At 46.2% G+C, this 14800-nt stretch overlaps 3 protein-coding genes across 4 annotated transcripts; all 3 read left to right on the top strand.

Annotated features, from left to right (window-relative positions):
* The first annotated feature begins 310 nt into the window (after window positions 1–310).
* On the top strand, window positions 311–2571 carry LOC120458045 (mesoderm induction early response protein 1). Its single transcript, XM_039645553.2, has 3 exons — window positions 311–1080; window positions 1145–1734; window positions 1803–2571. The coding sequence occupies exons 1-3, from the start codon at window positions 348–350 to the stop codon at window positions 2223–2225; spliced, it is 1746 nt and encodes a 581-aa protein (XP_039501487.1). The 5' UTR covers window positions 311–347; the 3' UTR covers window positions 2226–2571.
* A 235-nt stretch (window positions 2572–2806) lies between these two features.
* Window positions 2807–5441, top strand: LOC120443963. Its single transcript, XM_039623427.1, has 2 exons — window positions 2807–4350; window positions 4413–5441. The coding sequence occupies exons 1-2, from the start codon at window positions 4107–4109 to the stop codon at window positions 5240–5242; spliced, it is 1074 nt and encodes a 357-aa protein (XP_039479361.1). The 5' UTR covers window positions 2807–4106; the 3' UTR covers window positions 5243–5441.
* A 1304-nt stretch (window positions 5442–6745) lies between these two features.
* Window positions 6746–14332, top strand: LOC120443962 (protein wech). Of its 2 annotated transcripts, XM_044005739.1 has the most exons (5): window positions 6746–6884; window positions 9809–10091; window positions 10156–12109; window positions 12172–12324; window positions 12405–14332. In XM_044005739.1, exons 2-5 carry the CDS (start codon window positions 9871–9873, stop codon window positions 12573–12575), a joined length of 2499 nt encoding a protein of 832 aa, XP_043861674.1. In that variant the 5' UTR covers window positions 6746–6884; window positions 9809–9870; the 3' UTR covers window positions 12576–14332. The 2 variants fall into 2 exon arrangements, with proteins under 2 accessions (XP_043861674.1, XP_039479360.1); XM_039623426.1 differs by lacking the exon at window positions 6746–6884 and having other exon boundaries at window positions 9663–10091.
* Window positions 14333–14800: the final 468 nt, after the last annotated feature.

Below are 14800 nucleotides of genomic sequence, written 5' to 3'. Positions count from 1 at the left end.
GTAGGTATTAAATTATATTCGAATATAATTTGTTTACTTTTCGAGTAGTTTTGTTTTGTAAAATATATATATTGGTGTTAAAATTTGCTGGCAACAGAATATTAAAAGAAAAATAAAAAAACTTTAAAATGCAGAAAAACTGAATCTTAAAATTGGAATAATTAATAAACCACTGCTGTGGGCAAAATAGGACTTCTGAAATTGAAAGAAAAACAAAATTAGAAAATTTTAGAGTGCCCCTACTAATAAAGGAATACCCTTAAGTACTGCCGTTTTTTAGCGCATTTGCGCAGGCGAAGTGCAGATATTTTGGCGCTCTGGCCGCTGCCACACTGTGTGTACGGAAAATGATGGAGTTCGGGAAATCGTCGGAGCACTCCCAGCACAGCGCCTCCGAGGCGTCGGCGGACTCCGGCAGTCTGGCCAACAGCGACTTGTCCGTTACGCCCACCAAGCGGGAGCGCCGCAAGTCGCCGGCTAACAGTTCAGACAACACCAGCACCAGCGTCCAACCGCCCATGTCGCCGTCCTCCTCGGTGGCGGACACCACCTTTGAGCCCACCATCGACATGATGGTCAACGACTTTGACGACGAGGCCACGCTGAACGAGGAGGAGGCTCTTGCGGATATGGAGGCGCACAGTGCCGAGGACGAGATCGCCACACTGCGCGAGGAGAGCGAGATGCCCATCGAGGAGCTGCTGGCCAAATATGGCGGCACATCGGCCTCGCCTGCATTGAGCAGCTTGAACCGTTCAGGCTGTAGTTCACGACGTGCACGTAGGGCCACCAAGCGCCAGTATCAGGAACTGGACACGGAGATGGCTCAAACGTCGACTTCCACTTCGAGCAGCGCATCGCAACTGGAAAAACATGACAGTATAGACCAGGAGGATCCCAAGGAGGTGACAGATAAGCAAGCATCACCACCAGAATCAGGAGAAGCTTCGTCCATGGACACAGAGGATGCGCCAAAGTATGAGGCGATCAAGAAGCAGCATCGCTCGCATTTGCTGGATCTTTATCCAGATGAATCCTTCATCGACCTGGCGCCCACATGTGGAGAGGAAACGGAAAGATGTATGTTTAGAGTTAAAGCGAGTCCGAATCTAATTAACACTCCCATTATGTAACCCTTTTATAGTCACTCCACTTCAAACGCTGTTCGATGAAGTGGAGGCCGAGGAGGAGGAGGAAAGCGAGTCCGAGTTGGACGATGCACGGAAAATAATAATGGTGGGCAACGACTATCAGGCTGAGATTCCGGAGGGGCTCTCGCAATATGGCGACATATTGCCATATGAGAACGAGGATCAGTTGATCTGGGAGCCCAGTCAAGTCAGCGAGCGCGAGGTGGAGGAATATCTGGCCAAGATACAGGAAACCCGTTCCATAGTTCCGCCGGAGGACGGAACTGGGGCGGACGAAGAAGGTGCAGCTACAGGTGCTACTGTCGAACCGCCGGGTCCTACTACATCCCCAACCACGCCTCCAAAGGCTCCGCCTGCCCCAAGTGCCTCTGGCGATCAGGAGCTGGTGGTAAAAGACAACGAGCAGGCGCTGCATCTCCTTGTCCAGTGCGGCTACGACTTCAAAGAAGCCCTTCGACGCAAGCGCATGAACGTCCTGCCCCTTACTGATACCATGAGCAGCTGGTCCGAGGACGAGTGTTTAAAGTTCGAGGAGGGCATTCAGCGGTTCGGCAAGGACTTCTATCAGATACGTCAAAACCAGGTAAAGGAGCGTCCATTGCCTGCGGATCGCCCAAGCAAGTAATCTATGGGCTCGTTGGGCTCTTTCAGGTGCGCACTAGAACCATGCGCGAATTGGTCCATTTCTACTATCTGTGGAAGAAGAGTGAGCGCCGAGATCAGAGCTTTGCTTTAAACGACACCATTGATCACATGGACGTCTTCATCAACGAGGCGTGTGCTGGCAACGGTAATGCAAACGGTGCTGGGATCGTATCGGGAACCGCTAACAGCAATGGTAGCTGCTCACCGCATAGCAGCAATGGTCACAGCAATGGGGACTTGTCTGCTTTGGAGAGGGATACCGTCGCCAGTCCCCGAAAGCCTGCCTCTAAAAGCTATTCTATTATGACCGTGAGTCAGGCAGCCGGTAATCCTACCGGGGGAAACCGAAAGCGTTGCACGTCCGCATCTTTGCCCCTGGAAGACGAGGACAACAACATCGAGGATGAACACAGCCTGTCCGCTGTGTGAACGACACCTCCACCACCATCATCATTATCATAACCGAGCGCAGGCGCTTTCGATTCGGTTGGGCCAGTATTAGCAGGGCGCTTCATTACCTTTACCACTCACTATAAATATGCATACTGTACGTGTAGTATATACCATATGTCTAAACATATATATTCCAGATTCTTAAAACGACATCTCTCATACACCGTAAAGAATTTCTCTATTGTTAAGTGTGCGATTCGACTATTTGTTACATGTACGTGTGGATTCCGGAACCAAGTACTTATCGCTTATATATACAATATATGTTCGCTCAATCCTGGAGTTTCGTTGAATGTCAATAAATATAATATGTATGTATGTATATCTGTAAAGTCAGTTCTCAATTAATTTTTTGTGGATATCGAGATTTGACAAAGGGTTTTTAAAAGCCATTTATTCAATATTTTATCGAAATTTAATTAAAACATAATTATTTAGGTACATTAAAACCCCTTGTGCTGTAGCAAACACTTCGGCATTCAAATCAAACTCCGTATTCCTTAAAGTTAACCGGATCGGAAACGAAGAACCGGTCCGTATACATATACATACACACCTCGTATACATAGATACTTAGGTGTGTCTGTATATTTTCCCTAGTTTTCTTTGCAAGACGTTCTTGAAAATGGCCAATTACGGTGTTGGATTCCCATTTATTGGCCGGCTGTCCGTCCACATACATACAAAAATACGAATGTGTGTGTGTAACTTTCGCAGTGTGGCTTGGAAGACGAGTATAAATTGCGGCGAGGATCAAATGTCAGGCTGAAACCCAACCGCAAAGCTACAGAAGATCTGATAAATAACCCCGGTCGCCACTTGTCGTGTCTGCTTCACTTGCATTTTCGCAGTCCCAAGAAGAGGAGACGAAACGAGCAAGCATATATGTACGTACATATATATGTACGTATGTACACACATACAGACAACGGATACAGTCTTCGGTTCCAGGCTCACGATCGTTCCAGCTGGAGCTTTTGTTCCCACACACCCTCGTCTGTATGTACATACATATGTGTGTACGCTGTGGCGGTGGCTCCACTGGCGTGGCGTGAATTTTGTACGTTCACTCCAGCTCCATTTCCAAGCGGCCCAGCCAGCCGACCGTAGTAAAATCCAGTTTTGATAAAAATAAACAAAGTACGCTACACCGCTCTTAATACGCTACACTATGAATTTACAATCGTTGCTACCGGGAAAAGGATACCAAATATTCGAGAAACGAGGGGGGAGGTGCATAGGGCTCTCTGGAAAAACCTTTCCCGCAAGAGCGTGACATGTCCGCTCAAGTCGCTATACGGCTGGAATGTTATTGCAATAACCTCTTTTCAATGCAGAGCATATTGGATTCGTTACGGTGGGCCCACAACGGCGAAGTTAACAACCGTAAAAAGCGCAAATACGACTCAGAGTTGCGGCCAGCGCAGCGGAAGCTTAACATCCGGATAATATTGTCAGTTGCTGTTCTGCCGCCTCGCCTGCGCCTGCTTCTCCTCCTGCGCCTTCTTCTTCTTCTCCTGCTTCTTCTTCCTCTTCTTAGTCTTCAGTTCGTGGCAAAGCCTGTTGCTCAAGCCTCTCTCCTCCTTCCCGATCCCGCTGCTCCGCCTCCGCCATCGCCTTTGCCGTCGCAACCAGCTCCGTCCGCTCTTTTCACGATTCTCTCTCGGCACCGCCAAAAGGCACGTAAACTGGTTGTTGCTGGCTGGGCCGTACACTTCGTGGTGCCCGTATTTTCGTATTTTCAGTGCTGCCTGAACGCTTGAGCTGCGCGAGTCGCTTGCCGGGAAACTTGGTATCGGAACTGGATCTGGCTTACTAGTTTTCTGGCTATCGGAAATTGGCCACTCGGATCTGGACATGGAGATGGCCTACAATGCGTCATCGTCGGCGGCCTCCGTTGGCTCTGCCTCTGCCGCCGCCTCTGCCTCCGCCTCCTTTGCCTTCACCAACACAGCCAAACTACCCATTGAAACGGTGAAGCGCCTTATTGCCGCAGTTTCACGACGTCCGATGTTGTGGCTGCGCAACAATGCCAATGGCCAGAAGCGCAGCGACATCACGCCTGTTTGGTTCGAGGTGGGTCAGGATGTGAATCTGCCAGGTAAGTGTATGCCTGACTATTGCTCCTCTGCGCTCCCCACTAAAATGATTTCCCCGCCACAGCCGACATCTGCCGCATTAAGTGGGGCCACCTGAGGGACAACTTTCGCAAGGTGTACATCCGCAATAACCTGTCTAATGAGACGCCCTCGTCGTGGCGCTTCTACAACGACATGCGGTTCATGGAACCCGCCGTTCACGAGAATATCATGCGTCAGACGCGGAGCAGCAGCAAGAAGCACCCACCCGGACACTGGACGGAGAACAATAATGTGCTCGGGCCGGACAAGTATGACTCAATGCCCATTGTGGCCACGGAGCCCATCTGCGAGCTTAGCCACAGCTATGACTCGGAGCTACATCAGCCCAGCTTTTCGGACATTAGTTCATTCTTCGAGGATCGCGAATGCCAGCCGCCGGAGAATAAGAGGTTTAAATCGGAGCCCTGTCAGAGGGAGGAGGACGAGGAGGATGACGATGACTTCGATGAGGATGCCGCCTCGGAGAACTTGGAAGAGGAACGCGGCAATCGTGCCGATGCTGCTAGTTCCGGTGTATTCACCATAGAAGTGCTGGATGACGATGACGAAATGGAGCAGGCGGTGACCAAAGCCAAGGCTAACAACACCAGTCACGGATCAAGCCTAAAGAGCGAGCAGGAGGCCAAGGTGTTCTCCAACTCGCAGTCACCCTCCGCCGATCTGCCTTTCAAGTATATAAGCACGGATGCGGCCACGAATACGGATCCCTCGGGGGGAGATCTCCAGGACGAGGCGGATCGCATGTTCCTGCTCAGTCTGATGCCCTTCCTTCAAAGATTGGACAGCCGTCGGCGGCTGCGCGTGCGCCAGAAATTGCAGAACGTGCTCATCGAGGAGCTGGAGTTTGGCTGATTTCGCGAATGCCCGGGGGGATGTGGGGATAAGTACTTTATAAGCCTAGCTTACAGTATTATAAGAACTCGACTGACCAACTCTGTGAATCTGCCAACATTCGTAGCATGTAATCAGTATTCCGGCCTGCTTTCCTTCGTACCAACACACTTCAATACATACCATATTGCATTACAATACATATCTACACTTAAAATAATCGACCACGCCAGCATGATTACTTGTGTCTTCCTGTATCTGCGTTCCGGTGCACCTGCGCCTTTAACCTGCGCACACCGCCCGCAGTTCGAGTTTCCAATTATCCACGGCCACGGCTGTTGCAATTGTATTTTTCCAGCCACAGGCGGCTTGAAATTTCTGTCAGTGCAAAACAAGTTCTTTAAGGGTGGTGCACGCGGCAACAACAACAATCCGTCCGCAGTGCAACAACAACAACCACAAAGTGATTCCATCCGCATTTTCGCGCCACATGCGCCGTTAATGCTAATGTTTTGCGCTCTCGCTTGCTCTTTTCCGCTCACTTATCTCAATCTCTCGTTCCTCAGTGCGCTCCGAATGGGGAAAATTTGGTAGAGCGTAGGCAACTTGGGAATTCTCTATGAGAAAGCGGTATTTTTCAGCAGAAAATAGCTTCATATTGTGAAAATTAAACAGGGAGTTCGGTGAATAGTGACGGTGATTAACAGTTCCGATTGGAAGGGGGCTTAAATTTCTAAAAATTTCGCCAAGTCTGAGATTCGACTTCAATGTTGAATTGTTCTTGCTCGAAACTAAAAATTTTAATTGCTGATTTATAAGGGATTTTTATTTAATTTGAGCAAAATAAATTCCTTGTGATAAGCAATCACAAATAAGCAATCACAAATATATTTATGACCAAGAGAAAGGATTTAAATATATAAAGTATATAAATAAACTTTATTTTCGTTATTCAAAATACTTTGGGGTAAACAAATTCAAGTATAAAGAAACAGACACATAATTGTGTGACGTGATCATTAAAAACTAAACATCCAATTCGGCTATGCCCAATACCCTGAACGAACAGGGGCGCAAATAACAAAAACAACAAAAGCCAGCTAGCAGAAGGGCAGCGTCGAAACAAGAGAGCCGGCAGAAATAAGAGGAAGAGTCAGCGGCAGCGCCGAGCGCATGAACGTGAGTTTTGCAGTTTGTTGGTTAAATGCGTGCGTGAAGGTTGGAGTGAAGATTTTGAGCCGAACTCGAGTCCTAGTCCCCGCCGCAATAAGTGGGTCAGAATTGGAGACGTTCGATTGGGCCAAACAAAAAGCTGGGCGCCACCGCAGAGTGCAGCTAAAACACGCCGCCAAAGTAATTGAAAGAAGAAGAAGACGCACAATAGGAACAATTGTTCATGGCTTTTTTCGATTTCTCGTTCGCTTGCAGGAGAAGTGCACGAGGGTGGTACCACGGGTAAATGAGATTCTACCGAAAACGCTTGGAAAATGTAAACAATTTGTAAACGCAGCGACGATAACCGATTTCCAAAGAGTTTGCCAGCTTTTTACATCGATCAAACACTCGCATAATTAAGGAAGAAAAACTGACGATTAAATCGAATTGAAGCAGAGTGACGACTATGGGATACCCTAGGACCGCGTAGAGCGAATGAATTTGACAAGTGAGTGAAAAAACAATGGTGCACGTATTAAGTTATTGTTATATACATAATCAGAATCAGAGTTATTTACTCAGTTGGATGGGGGAAAATTACTTTCGTAATCCGCGTAAAAAAGACCTGCTTGTCAGACAACACATACGCCCCTGATACCCTGCACCGAAACGGACGCCATTATCCTATTAGCCGTTATTCCCCATCGAGCGGTTGGATTGTTTGAGGTTAGTAACAGTACATCTAACCAAACTTCTGCGTCGACCCTCTGTATTAAATGCAGTTCTTTGCGGCATAAGTGAAAATAAATAGAAGATAAAAATGTACATGTGAGCCTCCCGTGCATGAGTGTGCTAGTGTCCGTGCGCCCCTGCGAAGGAGAGATAGAGAGCGAATGAAATAGGAGGAGAGAGCGAGCGAAACAAAAGAGAGAGCGACTTTTTGGAGCGCGCGCGCGCACATCAAAATCGAAAAACAAACTGTGAGATACATTTGGGTTTATTTTTTATATTTTGTTTAGGCTACATAGGCGATGATGATGTTGATGAGCGGCAAAAGCAACAGAGAGAGACAGAGAGCGAGCGATGAGTGTTATGTTGTGTTTTCAGTTTCGGTTTCGGATGTATCTTCTTCAGTCGGAATAAGGAATACACGATTGTCGGAGCGAACGGATTACGCATAAGAACTCCCTGGAAAACAAAATTCGCCTCGCGAAAATCCGCAGAAAAGGCAAAGCCAAGCCAATTCAAAACGGAATCGGCACCGCATCAAATCAAAAATCGAATCAATTAGCGAAAATCGGTACTAAACGCGCGACCCAACAACAAAAGCGAAGCGTCTTGCATGCGGCTGCTAAACAAGGTGTGTACGCGAAGGAGATGCACGTAGAGAGCGAAAGAGGGTGCAAGAGCGTGCCAGTATCAACAGAATTTGATAGACTTTAGTCCAATTTCTGCCAAATGCATATATTGATTTTCCCGACTCCTAAGATTTATCAAAAGATTCCTCTCGACACTTTTCCGTTTTTGGAAAATATACATACACCTATATACATACGTACGATTTGCGGCGCAGAAACCACCTACATACGGACATGTACAGAAACTTGTGTAAATACAACCCTCGTCCTCATCCCCCGATGTTTTTGCGTCGTATCCTTGCTGCACGAACACAAATGTACCACTGTACGCGTTTGTGTGTGTGTGTCTATGTGTTTCTAAAAGGACTTTAACTTCTTGGTCATGTTTTTTCCACGTCCTGCTACTCGGAGACAGAGCCGTTTCAATGGAAAACGTTCAAGGGTGACAAGGGTAGTTTCGCTGATGCCTCCTCCTCCTCCCCATCCTCCTTCTGCACAGAGTCCTTTTCCTGCTCTTGTTCTTCTTATTCTTGTTTTTGTTGCCGCTCTCTACACGGTTGGAAAATATCCTTAAAGTGCATTCCTTTCCGAGGGCGTTGCATTGTTTAGCTGAAAAAGAGTACCAAAGCTGAGTTTGTGTATTGATTTCATTGCAACCATTGCCCACAACTCCTTTTCTTGGACCGTCGATAGTATTGTTGTTATGATTTCTTTCAAAACCTCTTCGAACGGATTATTTTCTTTTTATAAAATGCTAATTTAAAGTTGCATATTGAATAATGTAGCATTAAAACATTTCCAACATTTTGACGTTTTGTTAGATCCTCTTGTCAAAATGGTTTTAAAATTAGAGTTCCTTTAAGTAACGGAATATAAAGGTAATCCTTAAAATTGATTTTTTATTTTAAAATTTGTCTGGTCTAAATTCTTAGTTTGTTTTGAAGTTAAAAATATGGTTTGCTTTTAAATTTTACCTTGATTAGAGTAAACCAAACTAGAAAGGGTATTCCTTTTTATCAATATGCAAATTTGTCTAAATCCTAAGGCCATTTTCTTCTAAAGAGATATATTAAAATTAGAACCATTCATAAACTGGATTTGCTATACCTTAAGTCATATTATAAATCACCAAAAGTCAAAACGAAGGAAATACTCGTTTTGTCGTCAAGTTTTCCTCAAAGTGTGTAAGAAACAGCTCCGTAATCCTTACCCGGTGGAGGGATAAAAGTCGGTCGTTTTGTTGGGACTACGCAGCTCGTCTTGGAGATTGAAACCAGTTCCGTCTGTTTTTTTTTATGACGTTGTCTTTGGGTTTTCCACCCCATTCTCCCCTCCGGAAAAGTCGCTTGCGCATTGCCGGCAATGCGAGGTGGTGGGTGTAAAAGCAGGAAAATTTTGTAACTACGTGATAAGGTTGAGCGCTGAGCTGGGGCCGCGGTAGGGTGGTTTCTAATCTCAGTCCAGGTTGTTTTCCCGTGTTTTTGGGGAGTAAGTTCCCGACTCTAGTATCTGGGTTACAGAAAGTATCTACGGAGCACAGCCAGTTCGCCGAATTGCGCGCGAAAACTCGCCATTTTTGCTCATAAATTAGGAAATGCGTGGCTAATGGTGAAATTCCGGGTTTCCGAATAACTTGACAATGGGATGAATGCAACGCAGACTCTTAGAGATACAAAAGATACACACAAATCTGACCTGCTGCTGCTCGCGCCGCACAGCTGCCTTTCTCGGGTTGCATTGCTTTTCTCGGATTCGGGACGGGCCTACTTAAAGGATCAAGGGTCGGGGTCGGACCTTGTGGATCGGCATAAGAAGGCAGGCAAGCGGTCGGGAAATTTTCCAGCTACCTAACATGATGCCTAGATCCAGCTGCAACTGCCTGCCTAGGACTACTTAATGATGCACCTTTTTCTTGGCCAATTTAGTTAGGTGCTATCCTTCGGCAACTGACGACGTCGCGCGCGTTCCAAACGCAGCTTAGAAAAAAACCAAAAACAATTATCCGCGAGCCCTCCGCTTCTTAGAGTTTTCTCAAAACGTCTCTAAACTTATTCGTAAATCTAAATTTTTGTAGCGAAAAAGCGCCACTCCATTGACTGCCGCCTTGTGCTATAGAAACGTGATCTCCCCACTCTTATGATGGAACTTTTGTCAAACAATTCGGTTCCGCAACAAATGGCCAGCAGCAATGCGCCGAGCGCCAACGGTGTGGCCAACTCCTCAACGGCCAACGGAAGTGGAGGCGGCAGTGTAAGCAGCAACGGCAGCAACTCCTCCGAGCGACTGCTCGCGGGCATTCTGGAGAGCTTTCCCGCCTGGGACCTCAACGTGGGACTACTGCCCAACGTAGGCCAGAGGTAAAATAAAAGCACAGTAAATAACCTGGAGAAGCTGAATTAAATCACTCATTAACTTTTCTAGCTCACCACCACGCGCAGACTTCTTTATCAATAACTTCCTGGGCGGCCTGGACACGCATGGCGACTTCAGCATTGGACCCATTGGCAGCGGTGCCCGCAGCAATCCAAAAATGTCACCAGAGTCATCAAACAATTCGAGTATCAGCTGCGGCTGGTGCGAGGTGAGTGCTTCAATACGTTGCCTGGAGTGCAACGAGTTCATGTGCAACGACTGCCTGAGGGAGCACCGCAACAGTCCGCTGTCCTCCAATCACTCGATCGTGTCCTTGCCCACCCCTATTGGAGCCTCCCCCACGGGTGGCAGCTCGGTAAATGCGCAAACTCCGCCCAGCGGCAACTTTATCTGCGACATACACAACGAGATGTTGCGCTACGTATGTGACTACTGCCGGAAACTGGTGTGCCAGTGCTGCACACTGCACGAGCACAAGGAGCACAGCTACGCATCCATCCAGAGCTTTATGGTGGGCTCGAAGGAGAAGCTGGAAGGCGCTATTGAAAGCAGCCAGGTAGGCACGCGCTGCATTAAGAGCAGCATTGACAAAGCGCTGGCCTTCATTCGGCTTATCGAGCGCAATTGCAGTGAGCTGAGCGATAATATACGAAAGGCATTCCGTCAGTTTATCATTGCCATCGAAGACCGCGAGCGTTTCCTTTTAGACTTTGTGGAAAAGCTCCGCCAGCGTCGTCTGGCCATCCTGCACGATCAGATGGCAGGCTTAAAGTCTGCTCTCGCTGGACTCTCCGAAACCTCAGATATGCTTAGCAAGGTGGCGGATAATGCCTGCAACATGGACCAGATCGAAATTGCCATGAAGTTGACCAATGGCCAGCGGCAGATGGAGCAGTTTGCGGGCATCTATAAGGACCTACAGCCAAAACAGGAAGTCTTTGCCTTCGCCCCACCAGATTACAGCTTGCTACAGGACATCCGCAACCAGGGCGGCGTAATCCTGGTGGACGACAAAAACTTGCCCATCGTCTCTAGCAGCAACGGAATCGTGCCAAGCGTCTCTAGTGTAAATGCCGTGGCCGCGGCCTCCGTGGGAGTTGTTGGAGGCGTTGCTGGAGTAGTCGGAGGCGTTGGCGTGTCAAACGGTATGGACTTGGCCTTCGGTATGAACATGCCCAACAATCCGATGAGTGTTGCTTCCACAACTGTTCGGCGTCCCCTGTTGCGAGACAATAGCTTCCGGATTCCATCGCCCATCATGCAACCACGCGGTGGAAGTGCTTGTGGGATGTCCGGTGGCATGTCCAGCGCTGCGCTTGATTGGGAACTCAATGGACTGCGCAGCTCACCGGGATTACACTTCAGTGCGCCGCGAACCACGCAGGCCATTCCGGGATGCATGGATCTGGTCAAGGTGCGTAACTCAAATGCTCTCTCGCTATCCTTCGCCACTGAGGGCCACGAGGACGGACAGGTGAGCCGGCCATGGGGTCTATGCGTGGATAAGATGGGCCACGTGCTCGTATCCGATCGCCGCAACAATCGCGTTCAGGTTTTCAATCCCGATGGCTCCCTGAAGTTCAAGTTTGGCCGCAAAGGTGTGGGCAATGGAGAGTTCGACCTGCCCGCTGGAATCTGTGTTGACGTTGACAATCGCATTATTGTGGTGGACAAGGACAATCACCGTGTGCAAATATTCACCGCCAGCGGCGTCTTCCTACTCAAGTTCGGCAGCTACGGCAAGGAGTACGGCCAGTTCCAGTATCCGTGGGATGTGGCAGTGAACTCGCGCCGCCAAATTGTGGTCACCGACTCTCGCAATCATCGTATCCAGCAGTTCGACTCTGAGGGACGCTTCATCCGCCAGATAGTGTTCGACAACCATGGGCAAACCAAAGGAATCGCCTCGCCACGAGGCGTTTGCTACACGCCCACGGGCAACATCATAGTGTCTGACTTTGACAACCACTGCCTCTACCTGATTGACCCAGACATCAACGACGTATGTATGATTGCAAATAAGTTGGTTCCATTGGTGGTAATTTGTTTTCGAATTTATTGCAGATTCTTTCCGTGAAAGGACATGAGGGATCGGGCTTCCATGAGTTTAATCGACCCTCCGGCCTGTGCTGTGACGACGAGGGCCGCATCATTGTGGCCGATTCCAAGAATCAACGCATCCTGGTCTTCAATCAAAACCTGGACTTTATGTGGGATGTAAGTCACACTTTTCAGCTTAGGATCAACCAATAGACTCTTTGAACTTTCCTAACATGTTATTTTGTTCTCCCAAATAGATCGAGGTGCGACCCTCCATCAATCCCTTGATGCCGCCCACGCTGGACGAGAAAGATCGCACTTGCGATGTGGCCATAATGCCAGACGGCCGCATTGTGTTCCTCATTGAACTGTCGCCAGACTCCAAAGAAGGGTCAAACCCTTACAAGCGGTTTGTGCACGTATTCTAAAAAGGCCACGAGTGCCGATCTTTTTTAGACCATTTACAAAAGCTAAACGTTAGCGTAGAGTTCCAAATAACAGAACGATTATAAACAGGTGCCGAAACCGATTTAATAAGGAAAAAATCTGAAATCATGAAAATTAGCGAAAATTTTTAGCTTAAGTGCTACAACGATTACCTCGATATTGCTTAAGAGTTACGGTTACGATTTGGTAATTTACAATACAATACGAATTACACATATGTATCTATGGATATCTATATCTATACGCATATGCATATATCTAGCGAATATACAAGCCCAACCAACTAGAACTATAACTAAAAAAAACTAAAGCGAAAGGCAGAGTTGAGTAGGATTTAGGAGATATATAGACGTAGGGTCCGTAAGCATTCAGTAGAGTTACCGAACCTAGTAAAAGATAAAGCAAAAAGGGAACTCAACCATTTACTAGATGAAAATATTATTACCTGTTAGTTAGACTGAAAGGCAGTTTGCTAGCTGATAGAAGAAGGTATGATTGTGTTTTTTACGGAGTTGCTTAGCAGAATGAGGAAACTACGTTCGACAAAAGTTACTAAACATGATTTGCAGAAGCACTGTGGAATGGTATTAATGTTTGTATTATATTTATAATTTGTTTTTTCAGTTCTGATTTGCGTTTATTTTAAAATTAATTTTTTTTGGGACATATATGTATTTTTATAATTTTCTTATAATTGAGACTGAGCATTTGAGAACCCGAACTTTGTGAAAGGAAGCAAAGCAAAACAAAGAAACAAACAAAACCATAAAATATGGAAGGAACTCGCTGACTTTTCGTTGAACTTTATATAAAGACTGATTAACTAAACCGCAATTTCGGAGCCAACTAAAGAACCATATATGGTGAGGCCAAAATAAGTGAAAAAAGCAACACTCCTAAATTGCAATGACATTGATAACGTAAAGTAATTTAAAATAGCTTAACATACATACTTTCGCACATAAAGCGATACAGATATCATATAGACCCGATCATCAAGTCACGAATCATAATGGGCATAGCTGAAACCGAGTTTAACTGACAGTCATCGACATTTCCCCACTCATTCATACCGATCATGCATCACAGGGCTTTGGTTTGTGTCGTTACTTTGTAATTATTGTGAAAGGATTTACCTACAGGATACACGGCAGGTTGAAAGAAGGAGGGGTTAGCTAAAATTAGAGGGAGATTTGGGGAAGTTAAAAAAAAAAGCAAACCTGAAACAAAATAACGAAGAAGTTATAATTTTTGACTCAATGTGTTCATTAGCATTTAGTAGACTTAGCGGGCGTGGCATAGTAAAAACGTATGGAAAATCCAGAGCAATATAAGAGCGTATTGAATACACATTTAGGTGACATGTTCCTCGCAAAAGAAACAAATAAAACAAAAACAAAACGATGAAACTTAATAAAGTCATGGACAACGCATGAATTAGCTGAATTATCTGTCTAGAGGTGGAACGATTTTTAATAGCAAATGTATACACACACGTAGAGCCGACTAGGACCGATTGTAGGAAAAGAGCTAACGAGCAGGCGTGGATTGTAAAATGTATTAGACAACTTAGTTACTTAGTTTACGTTATGTTCTTACTGTTTTGAGGCGTTCACGTTCTATTCTTTGTATTTGTGTTCAAACCCGACTTCAACGGATCGACGGAGAGATGATACATAGCTAACACTCCTTCCACAAATAAAGCAAGATTGCATAAAATGCGCAAAACAAACAAAAACCCTAAAATCTAAAATCTAAATCACTAAACTAACCTAAAAAAAAAGATGCAAAAATGCTGACGGCTCTACGAGAGCGGTGGCAACAAAAAACATATACAATATTTATATACACATAATATACACCAGAAGGCAGGGGGCAAGAGGAACCCACTTAGAGCTATATAGAGTAGATATCGTAATTATTTTACACCTTAGTTTAGCCAGCCCCCGGGCAGAGATCTCGGGGACACACACGATCGCCATAATATACTCGTAACCTCATTTTATCCAATCGTACACCTTAAAGCGCCGTTCATTTCTTGTGATCCAGATCGAATCATTCAAAACACTCGCACACAAAGCGCACGCAGGGCATCCCCAAAAAATAACGCATGTATATATATATCATATATATCGCATCGTTTCGGGCCTAGCGACATCTGAGAGAATGCCATATTTTATATTTGTGTGAGATTTACTAAACCAAT

The sequence above is a fragment of the Drosophila santomea genome, chromosome 2L, assembly GCF_016746245.2.
Source record: "Drosophila santomea strain STO CAGO 1482 chromosome 2L, Prin_Dsan_1.1, whole genome shotgun sequence".
NCBI lineage: Eukaryota > Metazoa > Arthropoda > Insecta > Diptera > Drosophilidae > Drosophila > Drosophila santomea.
The sequence above is the reverse complement of the archived record's forward strand: the minus strand, read 5'-3'. Positions and strand labels throughout refer to the sequence as shown.

Bases quoted from the DNA above. Each gene is read 5' to 3' on its own strand.
- LOC120458045 (XM_039645553.2), top strand. From the start codon at position 348: ATGATGGAGTTCGGGAAATCGTCGGAGCACTCCCAGCACAGCGCCTCC. The intron at 1,081-1,144 runs GTATGTTTAGAG...ACCCTTTTATAG, and splicing joins TGGAGAGGAAACGGAAAGAT to TCACTCCACTTCAAACGCTG. The intron at 1,735-1,802 runs GTAAAGGAGCGT...GGGCTCTTTCAG, and splicing joins ATCAGATACGTCAAAACCAG to GTGCGCACTAGAACCATGCG.
- LOC120443963 (XM_039623427.1), top strand. From the start codon at position 4,107: ATGGAGATGGCCTACAATGCGTCATCGTCGGCGGCCTCCGTTGGCTCT. The intron at 4,351-4,412 runs GTAAGTGTATGC...TCCCCGCCACAG, and splicing joins TCAGGATGTGAATCTGCCAG to CCGACATCTGCCGCATTAAG.
- LOC120443962 (XM_044005739.1), top strand. From the start codon at position 9,871: ATGATGGAACTTTTGTCAAACAATTCGGTTCCGCAACAAATGGCCAGC. The intron at 12,110-12,171 runs GTATGTATGATT...AATTTATTGCAG, and splicing joins TTGACCCAGACATCAACGAC to ATTCTTTCCGTGAAAGGACA. The intron at 12,325-12,404 runs GTAAGTCACACT...TCTCCCAAATAG, and splicing joins ACCTGGACTTTATGTGGGAT to ATCGAGGTGCGACCCTCCAT.